General features: G+C 49.7%; 1 protein-coding gene across 11 annotated transcripts in view; it reads right to left on the bottom strand.

Annotated features, from left to right (window-relative positions):
- Positions 1-19,155, bottom strand: part of LOC136613050 (uncharacterized) — a 185,437-nt gene that overhangs the window by 56,201 nt on the left and 110,081 nt on the right. For 9 of the 11 annotated variants that reach the window (XM_066593869.1, XM_066593861.1, XM_066593867.1 and 6 more), the window contains one exon: positions 14,160-14,288. The exons of the other annotated variants lie outside the window; for them this stretch is intronic. In XM_066593869.1, the coding sequence (XP_066449966.1) occupies positions 14,160-14,288 (129 nt within the window). The remainder of the gene's footprint in view (positions 1-14,159; positions 14,289-19,155) is intronic. 11 annotated transcript variants of the gene reach the window in all.

Below are 19,155 nucleotides of genomic sequence, written 5' to 3'. Positions count from 1 at the left end.
GTGTGGGAGATGACAGAGATGGCTGCCATTTTATGTGTATTTTCTGTTGTCTCCTGTGAAGATTCTAAAACAGAAGAGTGTGGAAAAAACTGTATTTCTCATGAAGTTGGTTTGTGTTTGAAACTACCTGGAACAGCAACCATTCCATGAAATGAGAGAGCAATGTATTGTTTAGATAAACAGGTCAGACTGGTCTTTTATTAGCAGAAGACACCTTCAAGGCTCAAATTGCTGCCACATGGCAGGAGAAATGTCTTTGTTTGAAGGACAGGAAATAAGAGGAGAGACACACATGAAGTGTTTCTCCTGGAGAGGAAGTCACCAATTAACAGTTGCATGCTCAATGGAAGTTCATACCCGGTGAATAAGCTTACAGCTACCTCACAAATACCTCCCTATGAGAATGATCTATCAGCACACAAAATGTTGTAATGTATCTGAATGCCCAACCTTCCTTTGTTTGAATACTGTATAAAGTTTTACCAGCTAAAATAAAGGCAGATGTTCTGTGGTGTGCACACTATAATGCATTTCTTTCATTGGAGGTCTCTGAACTCGTATGTTAATCATATATAATATGGCACCCACAATATATCGAATAACGCAAATTGCGCTAACAGTCTACATGTTGCGGGTGGTGATGGGACAACAGGACAAGAAGGCGCAGTAGCTGACAGAGACAGAGACCAGTTTTTGTTTTTATTAATAAACTTTCCTGAACTGAACCCAGAATACTAGTTCTGCTCTGTAGGAGGGCTGGATACCTGAATGTTGCCTAATAACTTGAACCAAAAGTCACTCTTACAATGTTAGAGTTTTCAGAAAGGCACTGAAACCCAAACTGAATCATTAGGTCTCCATCAGCATATTACATATTAAATGTTTCCAGGTTGGTGGCATTGCACTATCCTTGCGGTCTCAAGCATCACAGGTACAAAATGTCTGCAGCTGATAGACTTTCTCTACCATTCTCTCACAAATTCAAAGTTCTGCTTACGCACAGACTCCACACACTATATGAGTGAAAGGTACTGTAGCAGGTCTGGTGTGGGTTAGGAGCTTTTCTGTTGTAACCCAAGTAGATAGATAACGTAATGAGAGGAAAGCCAGATGTCGATAGCTGGTAATATCTGTTACGGTACAAAGAAGCAGGCACATAGCATAGTCAGGGGAAGCTGGAGGTCAGAACACGGTAGTAGCAGTACGGTCCTGAGGAGCAGGCAGGTGGTGGAGCTTAACTATAAGCCGGGAGCTCAAATAATCACACAATGAGAAAAGCACAGGGCCAGCCTTAAATAGTGTGCAGAATCAAGGGAATGGGGATGAGCTAGACAGGGAAACAGGAACTGGATTAACAGAAGCAAGGACTAGGCTACGAATCAGTAGGGGATCTGTCCAGCAGGTAGAGATGCTGCATAGAGCAAAGGAGTTCCCAGATACCATACCAGCCCCCTCCTTCCAGGATAGCCACTGGACATCCCAGGAGTTGGCTTCCCTAGGTAACCACGGTGAAACTCCCTTGTGAGTCTGGGGGCTTGAATCCAGTCCACCCTAGACTCTTACTGGTAGAGGAGGTGATTGATTTCTTTCAGAAAAGGTGTTCTCTTTAAAAGGCTTTAGTAGCAATATATGGAACACCAGATGAATCTTCTGGTTGCCAGGGAGTTTTAATCGGAAGACCACCTGGCCAATCTTCACAGCAATCTGGAATAGACCCAAGAAATGTTGGCCAAACTTTAGAGAGAGTACATGTGTTTCCGATTTTTAGTACATAACTACACTTCATCCCCCACCTGAAATATAGAAGAGACTTTGCAGTATCTATTCACTATTCTTTTGTACCTTTCTTGGGCCTCTTGTAGTACCTCTATTGATTTTTTTTCTGGACATTCCGTAAAGGAGTAACAAGAATAGCAGTATTACAAGGAAGGTCAGCAATAAATACTGGGTAAAAGCAAAGGTTAGCAGAAAAGAGGCTTTGAGTTGTGGAACTATGTTTGAAGTTGGTGTAGGCAATTCCGCTGTTAATAAGTAGTCCACCCAATCATTCTGAAGATGGGAAATAAAACAGCGGAGGCATTGCTCTAGAGTTTGGTTAGTCCTTTCAGTCTGGCCATTGGACTGAGGATGGAAGGCAGAAGACAAATTAACAGTAATTCTTAGGGCTGTTCAGAAGTTCTCCCAGAATCTTGATGTAAACTGAACACCTCTATCAGAGGCTACGTTATCAGAGATCCCATGTAGCCTAAATATCTCCTTGATCATTAATTCTGCGGTTTGTTTAACTGTGGGATTCCCTTTGATGGGAATAAAATGGTCTATTTTTGTGAGTCGGTTCACTACAACAAAGATGACAGTCAATTCTTTGGAAGGGGGAGATCCTCAATAAAGGCCTGGATGAAACTAGAAGTGGTTAGAGAAATCCCAGAGGAGGAGATAGTGGTCTTGTTTCATGCACATTTCCCAAGAGGCGACATGGTTGTTTTTGTCATTCTTGCAATTGGACCACCAAAAGAAGCAAAGCAGTACTGTCAAAATTTTCATGACCCCAAGATGGCCTGCAAATTTAGAATCATGGAATAGTTTCAAGACTTTGAGTCAAACAGAATCCGGAACATACAGTCTATTTTCCTGCACCCAAAACTCCTCTTTTTTTTTTTTTTTTTTTTTTTATAAATCAAGTTTTATTTGGGTTTTCATTATACATTTTCAAACATACATTGCAAAAGAGCAAGGCAATAAATGCTTTTTTTTTCCTTCTTACTTAGACAAAATATGCGTTAACACTGTATTTGCGAAAAAAGAGAGAAAAGACATGAACTGCGAGTATAAAATTAACTTTGCCTAAGATAAAGGGAAAAAGGCAAACTAGACTTAACTGCAAAGTTGCAGTATTCATAAAGTAAGGAATAGGTTAGGGGGTTGGGGGGGGGACGCTGGAATGAGGTGGGACAAGATTGGGAAAAAAGGAAGGGAAGTGTGGGTAGAGGGGAGGTAGTCCGTTTTTCCTGTGACTGCTCTCCTCCTCTCTGTTTAGGTCTTGTTGCTCCGTCAGCCTCGTAAGCTCCACCTCCGTTTCAACGCCCGGGGTCCTCTCCGTCCCGACAGATGTGCCTCTCGGTTAAGGGAAGACAGGTCAGGTTTCTCCGATCCACAGCCCTGCATGGAAAGGTCCTAATGTCCCCTCCTTACCTCCCTCCATGGGTGCCATGTGAGAATGAAGTCTTTATGTGTGCCCTTTGCCCAGCTTGTTAGCTCTTCAAGGTTACATATCAAGTCCATCTCTTCTCTCCATTGCGTAAGAGAGGGTGGTTTTTGTTGTAGCCAGTTTAAGGGAATCAGGGCTTTAGCTGCGTCTATTGCAAAGGCTATCAATTTATTTCTGCAGGGATGAAAATTTGTGGAAGGTTTCCAGAGGAAGATCATTTCTGGTGAGATTACCAGGTTGGGGGAAAGGACTCTCAAGTCTCCTTCCTCCTCCTTCCAAAAGGGAGAGATCAGCTTGCACTCCCACCAGATGTGTAGGTAGGAGCCCACTGGTGCGTCACACCTCCAGCATCTGTCGTGGGCTGCTAGTTTGTAAGCCTTCAGCCATTGGGGGGTTTTGTACCACCTAACCAAAAGTTTGAAGTGGCTTTCTTGCATCAGCACACACATGAACATGCCGTAGGCCAATTTTAGTATTAGTTTAGAGTCCGCTGGAGATAGGGTTATTTTTAGTTCTTTTTCCCATGATAACAGGAAGGCTGGCTTTGCGAATAACGGGGGCGCTATGAAATTTCTCCTAATATAGGAGATTTTCCTAGTGTTGGCTCTATCTTCCTCTAAAGCAGTTTCGAAGCTCGTCCTTGGTCTGGTGGAACTATATTTAGTTAGGAATTTCCCAACTACTTCTCTCATGTGTGCTAACCGCAAGAATGAAGAGCTGCTATTAGGGGCCAATGTTTTGATAATATCCTCGGGTGTCTTGTGCGCCAGAACCTGAATGTCTCCTATTTTGGCCCCCTGGAGTTGTGTCCAGATACTCAGCGATCCCGGGTCTGGTGGGATCTCCATTAATCTGTTCAGGCTGCGAATAGGAATCAGTGGAGATGGGGTAGGGGCCAGCTTGTCTTTAAGTTTGTCCCAGATCTCACATGGGCCCCTGAGGAGTGCGCTAAATCCCCTTGCTCTGTAGAGGTTTCTTTTGGGGAACCACAGGTCCTCCACCAGATAATTCCCATGTGAGGCCCTAGCCAGCTCTTGCAGCAATGGGTCCCTCGACGGTTGCGTTAAGTCCGCCCAGAAACTGAGCTGAATGGCTTGGTAGTATTCCTGGATACATGGCAGGTCCATCCCCCCCTCCTCCCTCCTTTTGGTCATTAAGTTGTATGCTAATCTAGGTCTCTTTTGTTTCCACACAAAGCCCGTACATATCACTCTGATCGCTTTGAAGAAGGAGAGTGGGAGATGTATAGGAATCATGCGTATTTTATATATTATTATGGGTAGGACGTAGGACTTCAGAATGTTCTTGCGACCAAACCATGAAAGGGTTGGTAAATAGTGATGAGCGAACGTACTCGTCCGAGCTTGATGCTCGGGCGAATATTAGGGTGTTCGGGATGCTCGTTACTCTTAACGAGCACCACGCGGTGTTCGGGTTACTTTCACTTTCCTCTCTGAGACGTAAGCGCGCTTTTCTGGCCAATTGAAAGACAGGGAAGGCATTACAACTTCCCCCTGTGATGTTCAAGCCCTATACCACCCCCCTGCTGTGAGTGGCTGGGGAGATCAGATGTCACCTGAGTATAAAAGTCGGGCCCTCCCGCGGCTCACCTCAGATGCCTTGTGAGTTAGCTGAGGGAAAGTGCTGTTGTGTTGGAGCTGCTGTAGGGAGAGTGTTAGGAGTGAGTGTAGGCTTCAAGAACCCCAACGGTCCTTCTCAGGGCCACATCTATCCGTGTGCAGTACTGTGCAGGCTGCTGTTAGCAGTGTTGCATATTTTTTTTTTTCAAAATCGGCTGTCTGCAGAGCATTGCGCCCTGCAGTAATAGTCCAGGGACAGAAGTGGTGGTTAGGCAGGGAGAGTGTTAGGAGTGAGTGTAGGCTTCAAGAACCCCAACGGTCCTTCTTAGGGCCACATTTAACCGTGTGCAGTACTGTGCAGGCTGCTGTTAGCAGTGTTGCATATTTTTTTTTTTTCAAAATCGGCTGTGCAGAGCATTGCGCCCTGCAGTAATACTACAGGGACAGAATTGTGTAGGCAGGGCCAGAAGACATATATTATTGATTGAATATAGTCAGTGGGCCTTCCCTTTAAAAAAAAAAGGGAAAAATTCTATTTGTCCTGCAGGCTTGCGCCAATTTATTTCCTGCCTGGGAAAAATCACCGCTCTGCTGCACTTCATATAACACTGCAGTTCTGTGGAAAACATTTCTTATCTGATTGAATATAGTCAGTGGGCCTTCCCTTTAAAAAAAAAGGGAAAAATTCTATTTGTCCTGCAGGCTTGCGCCAATTTATTTCCTGCCTTGGAAAAATCACCGCTCTGCTGCACTTCATATAACACTGCAGTTCTGTGGAAAACATTTCTTATCTGATTGAATATAGTCAGTGGGCCTTCCCTTTAAAAAAAAAAAAGGGAAAAATTATATTTGTCCTGCAGGCTTGCGCTAATTTATTTCCTGCCTGGGAAATCACTGGTAATACAGCATGCTGAGGGGTAGGGGTAGGCCTAGAGGACGTGGACGAGGACGCGTAGGCCCAAGTGAGGGAGTGGGCACAGGCCGAGCTCCTGATCCAGGTGTATCGCAGCCGACTGCTGCGCGATTAGGAGAGAGGCACGTTTCTGGCGTCCCCACATTCATCGCCCAATTAATGGGTCCACGCGGGAGACCTTTATTAGAAAATGAGCAGTGTGAGCAGGTCCTGTCGTGGATGGCAGAAAGTGCTTCGAGCAAGCTATCATCCACCCACAGTTCTGCGCCGTCCAGTGCTGCAAATCCGAATCCTCTGGCTGCTGCTCCAGCCTCCTCCCTCCACTACAATGACACATGCTCAGAAGCGGGAAGACTCCCAGGAACTGTTCTCGGGCCCCTGCTCAGATTGGGCAGCAGTGGTTCCTCTCCCACCAGAGGAGTTTATCGTCACTGATGCCCAACCATTGGAAAGTTCCCGGGGTCCGGGGGATGAGGCTGGGGACTTCCGGCAACTGTCTCATGACCTTTCAGTGGGTGAGGAGGACGATGACGATGAGACACAGTTGTCTTGCAGTGAGGTAGTAGTAAGGGCAGTAAGTCCGATGGAGGAGCGCACAGAGGATTCGGAGGAAGAGCAGCAGGACGATGAGGTGACTGACCCCACCTGGTGTGCAACGCCTACTCAGGACAGGTCTTCAGAGGGGGAGGCAAGGGCAGCAGCAGGGCAGGTTGCAAGAGGCAGTGCGGTGTCCAGGGGTAGAGGCAGGGCCAGACCGAATAATCCACCAAGTGTTTCCCAAAGCGCACCCTCGCGCCATGCCACCCTGCAGAGGCCGAGGAGCTCTAAGGTCTGGCAGTTTTTCACAGAGACGCCTGACGACCGACGAACAGTGGTGTGCAACCTTTGTCCCGCCAAGATCAGCCGGGGAGCCACCACCAACAGCCTCACCACCACCAGCATGTGCAGACATATGATGGCCAAGGTGAAATATAAAGCGATGGCAGCATATACGGTGATTTCAAAATGGTTTTTCATTTATTTCCTTCACAGATGGTGATACAACGTTTCGACTTGCGTCTTTTTCAAGTATACTTGAAAAAGACGCAAGTCGAAACGTATCACCATCTGTGAAGGAAATAAAAGGAAAAACCATTTTGAAATCACCGTATATGCTGCCATCGCTTTATATTTCACCTTGGAACTTTTGGATCTGATCGGGTCAGGATCTGTAAGGTGGCTCTTGCATTTGTGTGTCCATCCCTTGTGGGTGTTTAAAAGTGTGCTGCTGACATCCATCTACAGACATATGATGGCCAAGCACCCCACAAGGTGGGACGAAGGCCGTTCACCGCCTCCGGTTTGCACCGCTGCCTCTCCCCCTGTGCCCTAACCTGCCACTGAGATCCAACCCCCCTCTCAGGACACAGGCACTACCGTCTCCTGGCCTGCACCCACACCCTCACCTCCGGTGTCCTCGGCCCCATCCAGCAATGTCTCGCACCGCACCGTCCAGCCGTCGCTAGCGCAAGTCTTTGAGCGGAAGCGCAAGTACGCCGCCACGCACCCGCACGCTCAAGCGTTAACCGTCCACATAGCGAAATTTATCAGCCTTGAGATGCTGCCGTATAGGGTTGTGGAAACGGAGTCCTTCAAAAGTATGAAGGCGGCGGCCCCGCGCTACTCAGTTCCCAGTCGCCACTACTTTTCCCGATGTGCCATCCCAGCCCTGCACGACCACGTCTCCCGCAACATTGTACGCGCCCTCACCAATGCGGTTAGTGGCAAGGTCCACTTAACAACGGACACGTGGACAAGCACAGGCGGGCAGGGCCACTACATCTCCCTGACGGCACATTGGGTGAATTTAGTGGAGGCTGGGACAGAGTCAGAGCCTGGGACCGCTCACGTCCTACCCACCCCCAGAATTGCGGGCCCCAGCTCGGTGGTGGTATGTTCGGCGGTGTATGCTTCCTCCACTAAAGCACCCTCCTCCTCCTCCTCAACCTCTGTCTCGCAATCTAGATGTGTCAGCAGCAGCAGGACGTCGCCAGCAGTCGGTGTCGCGCGGCGTGGTAGCACAGCGGTGGGCAAGCGTCAGCAGGCCGTGCTGAAACTACTCAGCTTAGGAGAGAAGAGGCCCACGAACTGCTGCGGGGTCTAACAGAGCAGACCGACCGTTGGCTTGCGCCGCTGAGCCTCCAACCGGGCATGGTCGTGTGTGACAACGGCCGTAACCTGGTGGCGGCTCTGCAGCTCGGCAGCCTCACGCACGTGCCATGCCTGGCCCACGTCTTTAATTTGGTGGTTCAGCGCTTTCTGAAAAGCTACCCACGCTTGTCAGACCTGCTCGTAAAGGTGCGCCGGCTCTGCGCACTTTTCCGCAAGTCCCACACGGACGCTGCCACCCTGCGCACCCTGCAACATCGGTTTAATCTGCCAGTGCACCGACTGCTGTGCGACGTGCCCACACGGTAGAACTCTACGCTCCACATGTTGGCCAGACTCTATGAGCAGCGTAGAGCTATAGTGGAATACCAACTCCAACATGGGCGGCGCAGTGGGAGTCAGCCTCCTCGATTATTTTCAGAAGAGTGGGCCTGGTTGGCAGACATCTGCCAGGTCCTTGGAAAGTTTGAGGAGTCTACCCAGGTGGTGAGCGGCGATGCTGCAATCATTAGCGTCACCATTCCTCTGCTATGCCTCTTGAGAAGTTCCCTGCAAAGCATAAAGGCAAATGCTTTGCGCTCGGAAACGGAGGCGGGGGAAGACAGTATGTCGCTGGATAGTCAGAGCAGCCTCCTGTCTATATCTCAGCGCGTTGAGGAGGAGGAGCATGAGGAGGATAAGGAGGAGGGGGAAGAGACAGCTTGGCCCACTGCTGAGGGTACCCATGCTGCTTGCCTGTCATCCTTTCAGCGTGAATGGCCTGAGGAGGAGGAGGCGAAGGAGGAGGAGGATCCTGAAAGTGATCTTCCTAGTCAAGACAGCCATGTGTTGCGTACAGGTACCCTGGCACACATGGCTGACTTCATGTTAGGATGCCTTTCTCGTGACCCTCGTGTTGCACGCATTCTGGCCACTACGGATTACTGGGTGTACACACTGCTCGACCCACGGTATAAGGATAACCTTTCCACTCTCATTCCGAAGAGGAAAGGGGTTCGAGAGTGTTGCTATACCACAGGACCCTGGCGGACAAGCTGATGGTAAAATTCCCATCCGACAGCGCTAGTGGCAGAAGGCGCAGTTCCGAGGGCCAGGTAGCAGGGGAGGTGCGGAGATCGAGCAGCATGTTCAGCACAGGCAGTGCAACACTCTTTAAGGCCCTGGACAGCTTTATGGCTCCCCACCAAGACTGTGTCACCGCTCCCCAGTCAAGGCTGAGTCGGCGGGAGCACTGTAAAAGGATGGTGAGGGAGTACATAGCCGATCGCACGACCGTCCTCCGTGACGCCTCTGCCCCCTACAACTACTGGGTGTCGAAGCTGGACACGTGGCCTGAACTCGCGCTGTATGCCCTGGAGGTGCTTGCTTGTCCTGCGGCTAGCGTCTTGTCAGAGAGGGTGTTTAGTGCGGCTGGGGGAATCATCACAGATAAGCGTACACGCCTGTCAACCGACAGTGCCGACAGGCTTACACTCATCAAGATGAACAAAGCCTGGATTTCCCCAGACTTCTGTTCTCCACCAGCGGACAGCAGCGATACTTAAGCAATACGTAGGCTGCACCCGCGGATGGAAGCATCGTTCTGTATCACCATCCAAAACGGTGACATTTCTGCTTCATCAATCTGTGTATAATATTCCTCCTCCTCCTCCTGAAACCTCACGTAATCACGCTGAACGGGCAATTTTTCTTTGGGCCACAAGGCTCACTCATATAATTTTTCCAAACAATTTTTATACGTTTCAATGCTCTTACAAGCGATGAAACTTTAACTTGAACCAATTTTTCGTTAAACTGGGCTGCCTCCAGGCCTAGTTACCACTTAAGCCACATTAACCAAAGCGATTAATGGGTTTCACCTGCCATCTTGGTTGGGCATGGCCAATTTTTTCTGAGGTACATTAGTACTGTTGCTACACCAATTTTTTTGGGCCCTCACCTACAGTGTAATTATTGTAATTTCTATGTTCTTCGCCTGCACTCATGGTACAGAAAGGTGTGTGGGGTTGGCCTACACTTTTGCTACATAAATGTAACTGGGGCCTTGTCTATACTGCAGCTACTGAAATGTGAAAGAGACTATCTCCCTAAACTGCTGCAATGGGAATGTTACTGGGGCCTGTCTTGAGTGCTAATATAACTGAAATGGAACTAAGACTGCGCTCCCCCTATACTGCTGCTAGTGATATGTTAGTGGGGCCTGTCTCTAATGCTACTGCTGAAATGTTAATAATTCTGGGCTCTGCCTATACCGCAGCTAATGGTATGTCACTGGGGTGTGGAAACAGAGGCTTCACAAAGACATGATGGCAGCAAGGCCATTTCCCACCAACGCTGTTACTGTTAAGGTGCATATAACCACGGACACGTGGAGAGGACACATAGTGCCTCCAAAACAACCCCCTCCTCCTCCAACAATGAAAACATTCTTGCAAATACCTTTGCATTGGTCCGTCTGGTGGCAGTCCAAGAATTTCACCTTTAACGACACAACAGAAGAGCCTCCCCCCACCACCATTCCCCCGCCACGGCCCACTTAATCATGGCCACATTCCGAAAACTAACTACATAAAACCGCGCTACTAGTTCCGCAGTCACCACCACATTACCACCAACGAGGTTACTGTTAAGGTACATATTACCAGTCTGACTGGGGCATGCAGTGTGGGCCGAAGCCCACCTGTATTGTATCTGACGTTAGCTCTGCTGAGTAGGGCACTGCAATGGGATATATTTATGTACCGCCGATGGCTTCCTGGCACCCACAGATGCTGTGGGTCCACAGGGAGTTGTTACTACATCTGTCCACTTGTAAAGAACCCCAGTCTGACTGGGGCATGCAGTGTGGGCTGAAGCCCACCTGCATTAACCACGACATTACCTCCGCTGTGATGGGCAATGCAATGGGATTTATTTATGTACCACCGGTGGGTTCCAGGGAGCCACCCATGCTGTAGGTGCACACAGAGTTTAACCTACATCTGTCCACTTCTAAAGAACCCCAGTCAGACTGGGGCATGCAGTGTGGGCCGAAGCCCACCTGCATTAACCACGACATTACCTCAGCTGTGATGGGCAATGCAATGGGATACATTTATGTACAGCGGGTGGGTTCCAGGGAGCCACCCATGCTGTGGGTGCACTCGGAATTCCCATTGCGGAGTTGTACCTGCCTGTTACTATTTATAAAAAACCGCGGTCTGACTGGGGCGTGCAGACACCTTAACAGAATGAATAGTGTGTGGCACATAGGTTCCCCATTGCTATGCCCACGTGTGCAGCTCCAGATGGAGGTGGCACAGGATTGGATTTCTCATTGCTTCTGTACAGCATTGTGGACTATCGACCCGCCCCTTTTATGGGGGGGGGTCGCTGCCTAGCCATGCCAACCCTCTGCAGTGTGTGCCTGCTTTTCCTGTGGCAGACACACTTATAAATAGACATGAGGGTGGCGTGGCATGAGGGCAGCTGAAGGCTGGGCAGGGACAGTTTGGTGTGCGCTGTGGACACTGGGCCGTGGGGGGGGGGGGGTTGGGCAGCATGTAACACAGGAGAAGTGGCAGCGGAGTGTCATGCAGGCAGTGATTGTGCTTTGTTGGAGGTAGTGTGGTACTTAGCTAAGGTATGCCATGCTAATGAGGGCTTTTCAGAAGTAAAAGTTGTTGGGAGGGGGGGGCACCCACTCTTGCCGCTATTGTGGCTTAATAGTGGGACCTGTGAACTTCATATGCAGCCCAACATGTAGCCCCTCGCCTGCCCTATCCGTTGCTGTGTCGTTCCCATCACTTTCTTGAATTGCCCAGATTTTCACACATGAAAACCTTAGCGAGCATCGGCGAAATACAAAAATGCTCGGGTCGCCCATTGACTTCAATGGGGTTCGTTACTCGAAACGAACCCTCGAGCATCGCGAATAGTTCGGCCCGAGTAACGAGCACCCGAGCATTTTGGTGCTCGCTCATCTCTATTGGTAAATCATACGTTTGTAGTTTAGCTTTAATTTGGGCTAATAGTGGTTGAAAGTTGTGTGCGTACAATTCTTCAGTTCTTTTTGAGAGTTTTATTCCTAAGTAATCTGTCACCGTCTCGGACCAGGCGAAGGGGGAGTTCGCTCTAAAGGGGCCACATTTCTTTTCTGGAATTGAGATATTGAGTATTGTAGACTTGGTGAAATTGATTTTAAAATTTGACAACTTGCCAAAGTCGCTTAAGATAGAAACCAATCTGGGCAGGATCTTTTCTGGCTTAGTGATTACGAACATAATGTCGTCCGCGAATGCCGCGGCCGACAAAGTATGTGAGGAAATCTTCAGGCCCTCCATGACCGGATCCTGTCTGACCCATTGTAACAGGGGTTCTAGTGAGAGAATAAATAGTATGGGGGATAAAGGGCACCCCTGGCGAGTCCCGTTTTTGATCTCGAAGGTTGATGACAGCGCTTCATTTATTTTTAGTCTGGCGTGGGGATTTGAGTATAGGGTGAGTATTGCCGAGATAAAGGGTCGTGGGAGGTTAAAGCGTCGCAGGGCTCTCTCCATAAAAGCCCAGTCTACCCTGTCAAAAGCCTTCTCCGCATCAGTGCTTACGAAGGCTACAGGGGTTTTGCTGAAGTGAGTGTATTTAATGGCGTGGAGTAATCTCAGGCAATTACCTCTTCCCTCTCTCCCACGGACAAACCCTGCCTGTTCCGAGTTGATCAATGTGGGGATGAATTCTCCTAATCTTTTAGCTAATAGCTTGGCCCAAATCTTTGTGTCCAAATTAATTAGTTAAAACGGGCTATAGCTACTACACTGCGTCGGGTCTTTACCTTCCTTCAGGATGAGGGTTATGTGTGCCTCTTGGGCTTGCCTGGGGAGAGCCGCTCCCTTAAGAAGTGCGTTTAGCGTATCGGTGAGCTTAGGGACCAGTTGTGGTTTGAATGCCTTGTAGTAGGTAATTGTTAGACCATCCGGGCCTGGACTTTTGCCCTGTGGGAAGGAGTTAAGTACCTGTTCCACTTCTCTTTCTGTGATTGTTGACATTAGAGAGAGCGCATCTGTTTCGCTCAGCTCCGGCAGTTTAAGTGAGCTCAGGAAGGCGTCTATTCTACTGATAGCGTCTTGCTGGGGGATTGGGTGTTCCCTCTCCTTTATGTTGTAGAGTTTTGAGTAGAAGAGTTGGAACTCCTTCGCTATGTCTACAGTGGCGGAAGCCAGAGAGCCAGATTGCGTTTTTATGGCGAGAATCGCATTTCTTTTCTTGGTCTTTTTTAGGAGATGGGTCATGAGCTTACTACCTCGATTGCCGTGGGCATAGAAAGCCTGTTTTAGATGCATATGTTTTTTGTTAAACTTGTCTGCTAGATGGCACTTCAGCCGATGCCTAAAGGCCGTTAGTTCGTCTAAATTCTTTTTGGACTGCGAGTGTTTTGTAACCTGCTCCAGTTTCGTTATTTGGGTTAACAAGCTGTCTACTTCTTTTTGCTGCTGTTTTTTCATCTTTGCACCCAGTGCTATTAAGAGGCCTCTGACAAAGGCTTTGTGTGCCTCCCATACTATTGGTAATTCTATGTTTCCCTCAGAGTTAAATTTAAAGTATTCCTCTAATAACTCGCTTATTTTAGCTTTCTCTTCTGGGGAGTCTAATAGGGAGTCATTTAGGCGCCAACACCACTCGCCAGGGGTGAATTGCGGTAGGTTGATATCGATGTGAATGGGTGCATGATCCGAGACGGTGACAGGGTCAATACTCGCTCTCCTCAGTTTGGTGAGTAGATTTGCAGAGATGAGGAAGTGGTCTAGTCTTTGAAATGAGTGGTGTACCTGGGAGAAATGGGAGAAGTCCTTAGTGGAGGGGTGGAGAGAGCGCCATGCATCCAGGATCCCTAGTTCCTTAATGGAACGTAGTAATCGATTTATTTTTGTCTGTGAGGTCTGGGAGCGCCCCGTCGAGGAGTCCATCAAGGGATTTAGTGTGACATTCATGTCCCCCCCCCCCCCCAATAGGATGTGCCCTATTGCAAATTGTTTTAAGATTTCTAACTGTTTAATGAGCCAGGGGACTTGGTCCGAGTTCGGGGTATAAAGGTTAGCGATTGTCAATTTTATATTATTAATTGAGCCTCTTAAAAAGAGAACTCTTCCCTCCCCGTCCCGAAACTCTGTTTCAAGTTTAAAGGGGATTGATTTGTGGATCGCTATGGTGACCCCCTTGGCAGCTGTAGTGGGGTGTGTGGTGTGGTAGTATTGTTGGAACCCCAGCCCTGACAGAGGAAACTGTCTATCCTTTTTGAAATGTGTTTCTTGAAGTAATAAAATTTTAGTCTTACATTTCTTGAGAAGATGTGCCACACTGTGTCTTTTGCGAGGTGAGTTGAGGCCCCGGGCGTTGAAAGACGTGAGGCGGATCGAGGTCATGTTAGCCCCGGAGTTGCTTGTCGGGAGCCGGACCTGTAAACCTGGATAAATAGAAGAGAGAGTAAGACAACGACTTTCCACTCAGTTCAGTGGGGCGGTTGTGAGTTACTGCACCGGGAGTCGCCGGATTCCAGCCACCCGTCGCCCCCCGAGCAGGAGTGCCTAAAAATTAGCAGGGGAGGGAGGATAGACCCAGGTATCAAAGGGGTGGGAAGAAATGGACACAGAGGGGAAGGGTATTAGAAGAGTAGTGTTTATCACCCTTCCAACAGGGTTCAACTTGATCGCCAGTCGGTCACCGGCAATATCACTCTGTCACCCACCGGATAATGGGAGGATCTTATGAACAGGTTCACCGGTGTCCCCCACCTAGATGGGAGATCTCGGATCTGGTTTTTGTTGGTATAGAACTTTTAGAACTATGGGTGGCCCGAGGGAGCGGGCCCTATCACTTGCATGTTTTAACTCAAACATAAGAATGGGGTAAACCAAGGGCAGGAGAGATACGTGAGTAAAAGTTAGGAAGGAGAGGTTAGTATAAGTCAATGCAATCAGATACTTGTTTAGGCTAATAGTCGCTTGGGAGTTTTTGATGATTACTCCATCTGGGCTGTCTGCCCTGTTTCTTCTCAGGTGTCCTCATCCGTGGTGCTTTCTCTATTTTTCTTTCTTCTCTCTCTGGGTGACTTGGTGTCGCCTGTCTGCCGCTCAGTCGTGACCGAGGGCAGTGAGGGGAGTGTAGGCAGATCAGGTAAAGGGAGCGATGATGGAACTTCAATTGGCTCCATTTCTAAAAACTGCCAACAGTTCTGGAGGTCCTCTGGTGTTCTAATGTTTAGTCTGTGACCTTTCATGTTAATGCCCAGCCCGAAAGGGAAAAGCCAGGAATATTTAATATTTTTCGCTCGGAGGGCTTCTAGTAGAGGTCTCATTAAACGTCGTTTAGACAAGGTCATCGGTGCGAGGTCTTGGTAAAATTGAATAGAGGTTCCGTTATATTGCAGCTCTCTTTTGGTTCTGGAGGCATTCAGCACTGCTTGTGTATCTGGGTAAGCCAGGAGCTTACAGATTACATCCCTGGGAGGGTCTGTTCCTGAGGGTGGAGGTCTCAGCGACCTGTGAATGCGTTCTATCAGAATGCTTGAAGCTCTTTCCTCACCTAGCAGTAAGGCAAACAGTTCTGAGGCGATTCTGGGTAGCGCTTCCGCCGCCCACGACTCTGGAAGCCCTTTAATTCTGATATTGTTCCGCCTATTGCGGTTCTCGATATCTTCCTGAAGAATCAGGGTACGATTCAGTTGGTGGTGATGTTCTTGGACCAGCTGGGCCAATTCTGTTGAGTGCTTGATCAGGTTTGATGAGGAAGATTCTAAGGTTTCGACCCTTTTCCCCATGGATTTAATGTCCTCTTTGATCTCCAGAAGATCTGCTCTGATCGGCCTTAGAGAGTTAGTAAGTAGATCCCTCATAAAACTTCTCGAGAGTTGCTCGCCTTCCTCTCCCTCCAAGGACGCAACATCCTCTCTCTCTGAGTCGGCTGAGATTGGTGTGGTTAAATTCAGTGACTTTTTGCTCGTCGGATGAGGGGATCTTGAGCCTTTTTCTCTGAAGAACTTTTGCATGTCGTGCTGTCCTTTAGATGGTCTCGGGGTGCCGATTGAGTCACTACTCCTATCTCTGTTGTTTTTCCCCATTACGAACTGGGATAGTTTACGGGATTATTCGTGTGACGGGGCCCTGTGCTCAGTCCGTCCGTTCAGGGGGCCATTTTATGCGTGTGCCCTTATCGCAGAATTATTTAGGCCGGTATGGCAGGTAGTCAAAGTTGTAGATTTGGTTTTCCTACCTTGATCAGCTGGGAAGAAGGTGGGCAGCACAGCACGCTTCCCTCCTCAGAGACAGTGGTAGGACTAGGCGCTGAGGAAGGGCAGTGTACGCATTCCTGGTCGATCCAGTTGAAGTGGCAAAGGTTCTGGCACCGCTCTTGATGCGCGAAAAAAGAGAAGAAAAGAGAAGAAAGAAAAAAAAAAAAACTCAGGCTGAGCCTGTGTTGTTTGATGTAGATGCAAAATATTTGGTGGAAGACTTTCTTTCTATGGCAGAGGGGGGGGGGGGGGGGGAGCGAGGGCTGATGGAGTTGGTTCAAGGTGTCTAGGAATGTAGATGGTCAGTACTTCTTTTGGAGTACCTGTAAAAATTCAGGCTATGCCTGTGCTTGTTTAACTCTAGTCAGTTTATGTGCTCCTTCCCCTCTCCCTGTTAGTGGTGGAAGAGTGGTGGGTCATAGGAGGGTGGAGGTGTCCCACTTGAGAAGAGTGCAGATCTCCAGGGCATACAAGCTGGGTGTCTTGACTTCTTTAAGTTGCACTAGTTCTTTGGGTAGCTGCAGATTGCAGTGATATAGTCCATAGCTCACAATCCCTCACCAGGATCTGTCTCCCCCAACTAAAGCCTTTCACTGAGCAGCTATCTATTAAGTCCCAGTATCAGTGGTGGGGGGGGAGGTAGGTATAATCCCCTGCTGTGAAGCTGCTGTGTGTTCGAGAGTCCACGGGAGGGGAGGGGGAGGGGGAGGGTGCTCTTTGTTGCACCGAGGGTTGCTGTGTGCCCGAGTGCTTCAGGCTGTCTGCTTTGTCCTGTCTTGTCTCCCCAATGTCAGGATACACTCTGTGCTCTGACTCAGGATCGCTGCTGCAGCTTGCCTGTATGTGGTCTTCCCGCTCTTTTACCCTTGGGAGCCGAGAGGGAGTGCGGGGGGGGCGGGGGGGGGGGGCCGGGCCGCCGCTCCGCTGTCTTGCCTCCTCCGTTCAGTGCAACCACTTCTCCCCCCTACCGACCTTAGAATGGTGCAGCTCCGGTGCTCGATCCGGCGGCAGTGCGAGCTAATTCCCCGCGACAGCAGCGAAGGTACCGAACTTTCGGTCCGTCTCGGCCTCCAACTCGAGGTCCCGGCTTCACACCAGCAGGTAGGCCCCGCTCTTCAAGGTTGTCCGAGGTGGCTCAAAACCTCTCTTCTTGATCCCTGGCCTGTGGAGCAGCTAATGCTTGTGTTCAGCAGTGCAAAAAGGGCTCGGAGAACGGCTCAGAGCCGCGTTTTCGTCCTCCGTTGCAGGAGCTCTTTAGATGTGCGACTGCTTTCTCCACAGGCTAGGCCACGCCCCCCCCCAAACTGCTCTTTGAAAGAGATCCGCGTGCTTAGAAGGTGTGAGACGGTGACCGGCAAGGTGCTGGAGGGCAGGTATGTGTCGCCTAGGATGCTCTCCTATGCTGCCTTGGGGAGCGCTTGGGCAGATACGTGCCACCGAGCAGCCTGGGCTCGGTGGAGGAAGCCGGCAGTATAGTGTTAGTAGCATTAAGCCACTAACACGTTGTAGTATGTAAGTGGCTCCAAGCCACATAATCCAGGCCGGCTTTTCCTGGAGTGACCAAAGTGAAGGGTGGGATGGTCACTCCCATGTACCAGGTGGGGCTGGTACCAGGCCATATAAAGCCTGGGCCTACAGGGCCTAGAGGAGAGCTGAGACCTCTGCAGGTCTGAGAGTCCTGGCTGGCTGTGTGCAGGAGCCATTTGTTTACCAGTACGTAGACAGGGACGCTACATGTTTAGTAAGTGCTCGGGCAAGCAGGATTTACTTTATGTTTGCCTGATGTTCAGGCCTGTATTTTGCTTTGTTTTGCTTGGAAATAAACCCAGGCCAAGCCTGGACTAAAGACTTTATCGCAAGTGTCACTGTCTCTGACTGCTTATGCCTAGGTTGCTACCGATCCTAAACACTAATCCCTCACATATGGTGTTTGGATGCGGGCAGCGGTCTTAAAGTGACATACACCAATTAATGGACATTTTGCTGCAGCAGCTGGAGAACCGTTGCTAAGGGCAACCGCCCAAGAGAGATTGACTGGAGAGTGCTGTAACCCCCCATGTCCTGGGTGAAAGCTGCAACGGCACAGCCATCAGATACAGCCAAGATGGAGGATCTGATGAAACAGCTGACGCTAATGACGGCGACCCAGCAAAAAGTCCATGACGAGGCCATGAGAGCTCAGGCCGAGACTAATGCTCTACTGGTGGAAGCCAACAGCGGGTTAACCAGCAGCTGCAAGAGCAAATCCTGGCGGTGGCACAAAGTGTGCAGAGGACATCTGGTTCGCTCCCCACCACCCGTACCGCGGTACAGGTGGCCTTACAAAAGATGACACCCACCGATGACATCGAGGCCTATCTTGCGGTCTTTGAGAGAGTGGCCGAGAGGGAGAAGTTACCGGCGCCTCAGTGGGCTGAGGTAGTAGCGCCTTTCCTGACGGGAGAACCCCAAAAGGCCTACTTTGACCTCGGTGAGCAGGATGCCAAGGACTATGCTAAACTCAAAGGTGAGATCCTGGCACGCTTGGGCGTGGACACCCATGTGCGGGCCCGACGCGTACACGCCTGGACTTTCACGGACGACCTACCAGCTCGCTCCCAGATGTACGACCTGTTCCACCTGGTGAGAAAGTGGCTGCAGCCGGAGGAGTCGTCCCCGGCAAAGATCGTACAGAAAGTGGTTCTGGATAAGTTTATATGCTCGTTGCCCCCCGCAATCCAGCGCTGGGTGGGACAAGGAGGTCCCCAGGACGTGGACCAACTCGTGAGCCTCGTCGAGAGGTATAAAGCCACAGAGGACTTACTGCAAGCCGTGCCTCCTCGACGTTCCAACCCCGGGAACAGCAAGTCGGCCGGAGCACCTGGTAAGACTGTTCCGTGTGTAAGGGGTGTCAAAAATGTCCCAAAGGGAGGCAGCTCAGAGGGGGATCATGTGGGACAGAAGAGGAGTCCCAACTGGACAGTCCGGTCCCGGGTAGAACCCCAAGGGGACCGGGGCCCCATACTATGTTGGCGCTGTCGTGAGCCCGGGCATATTGCCGCCA

Source organism: Eleutherodactylus coqui, chromosome 2 (assembly GCF_035609145.1).
Source record: "Eleutherodactylus coqui strain aEleCoq1 chromosome 2, aEleCoq1.hap1, whole genome shotgun sequence".
Classification (NCBI taxonomy): Eukaryota; Metazoa; Chordata; class Amphibia; order Anura; family Eleutherodactylidae; genus Eleutherodactylus; species Eleutherodactylus coqui.
Note: the sequence above shows the minus strand (reverse complement) of the source record. Positions and strands in the feature narration are given on the sequence as shown.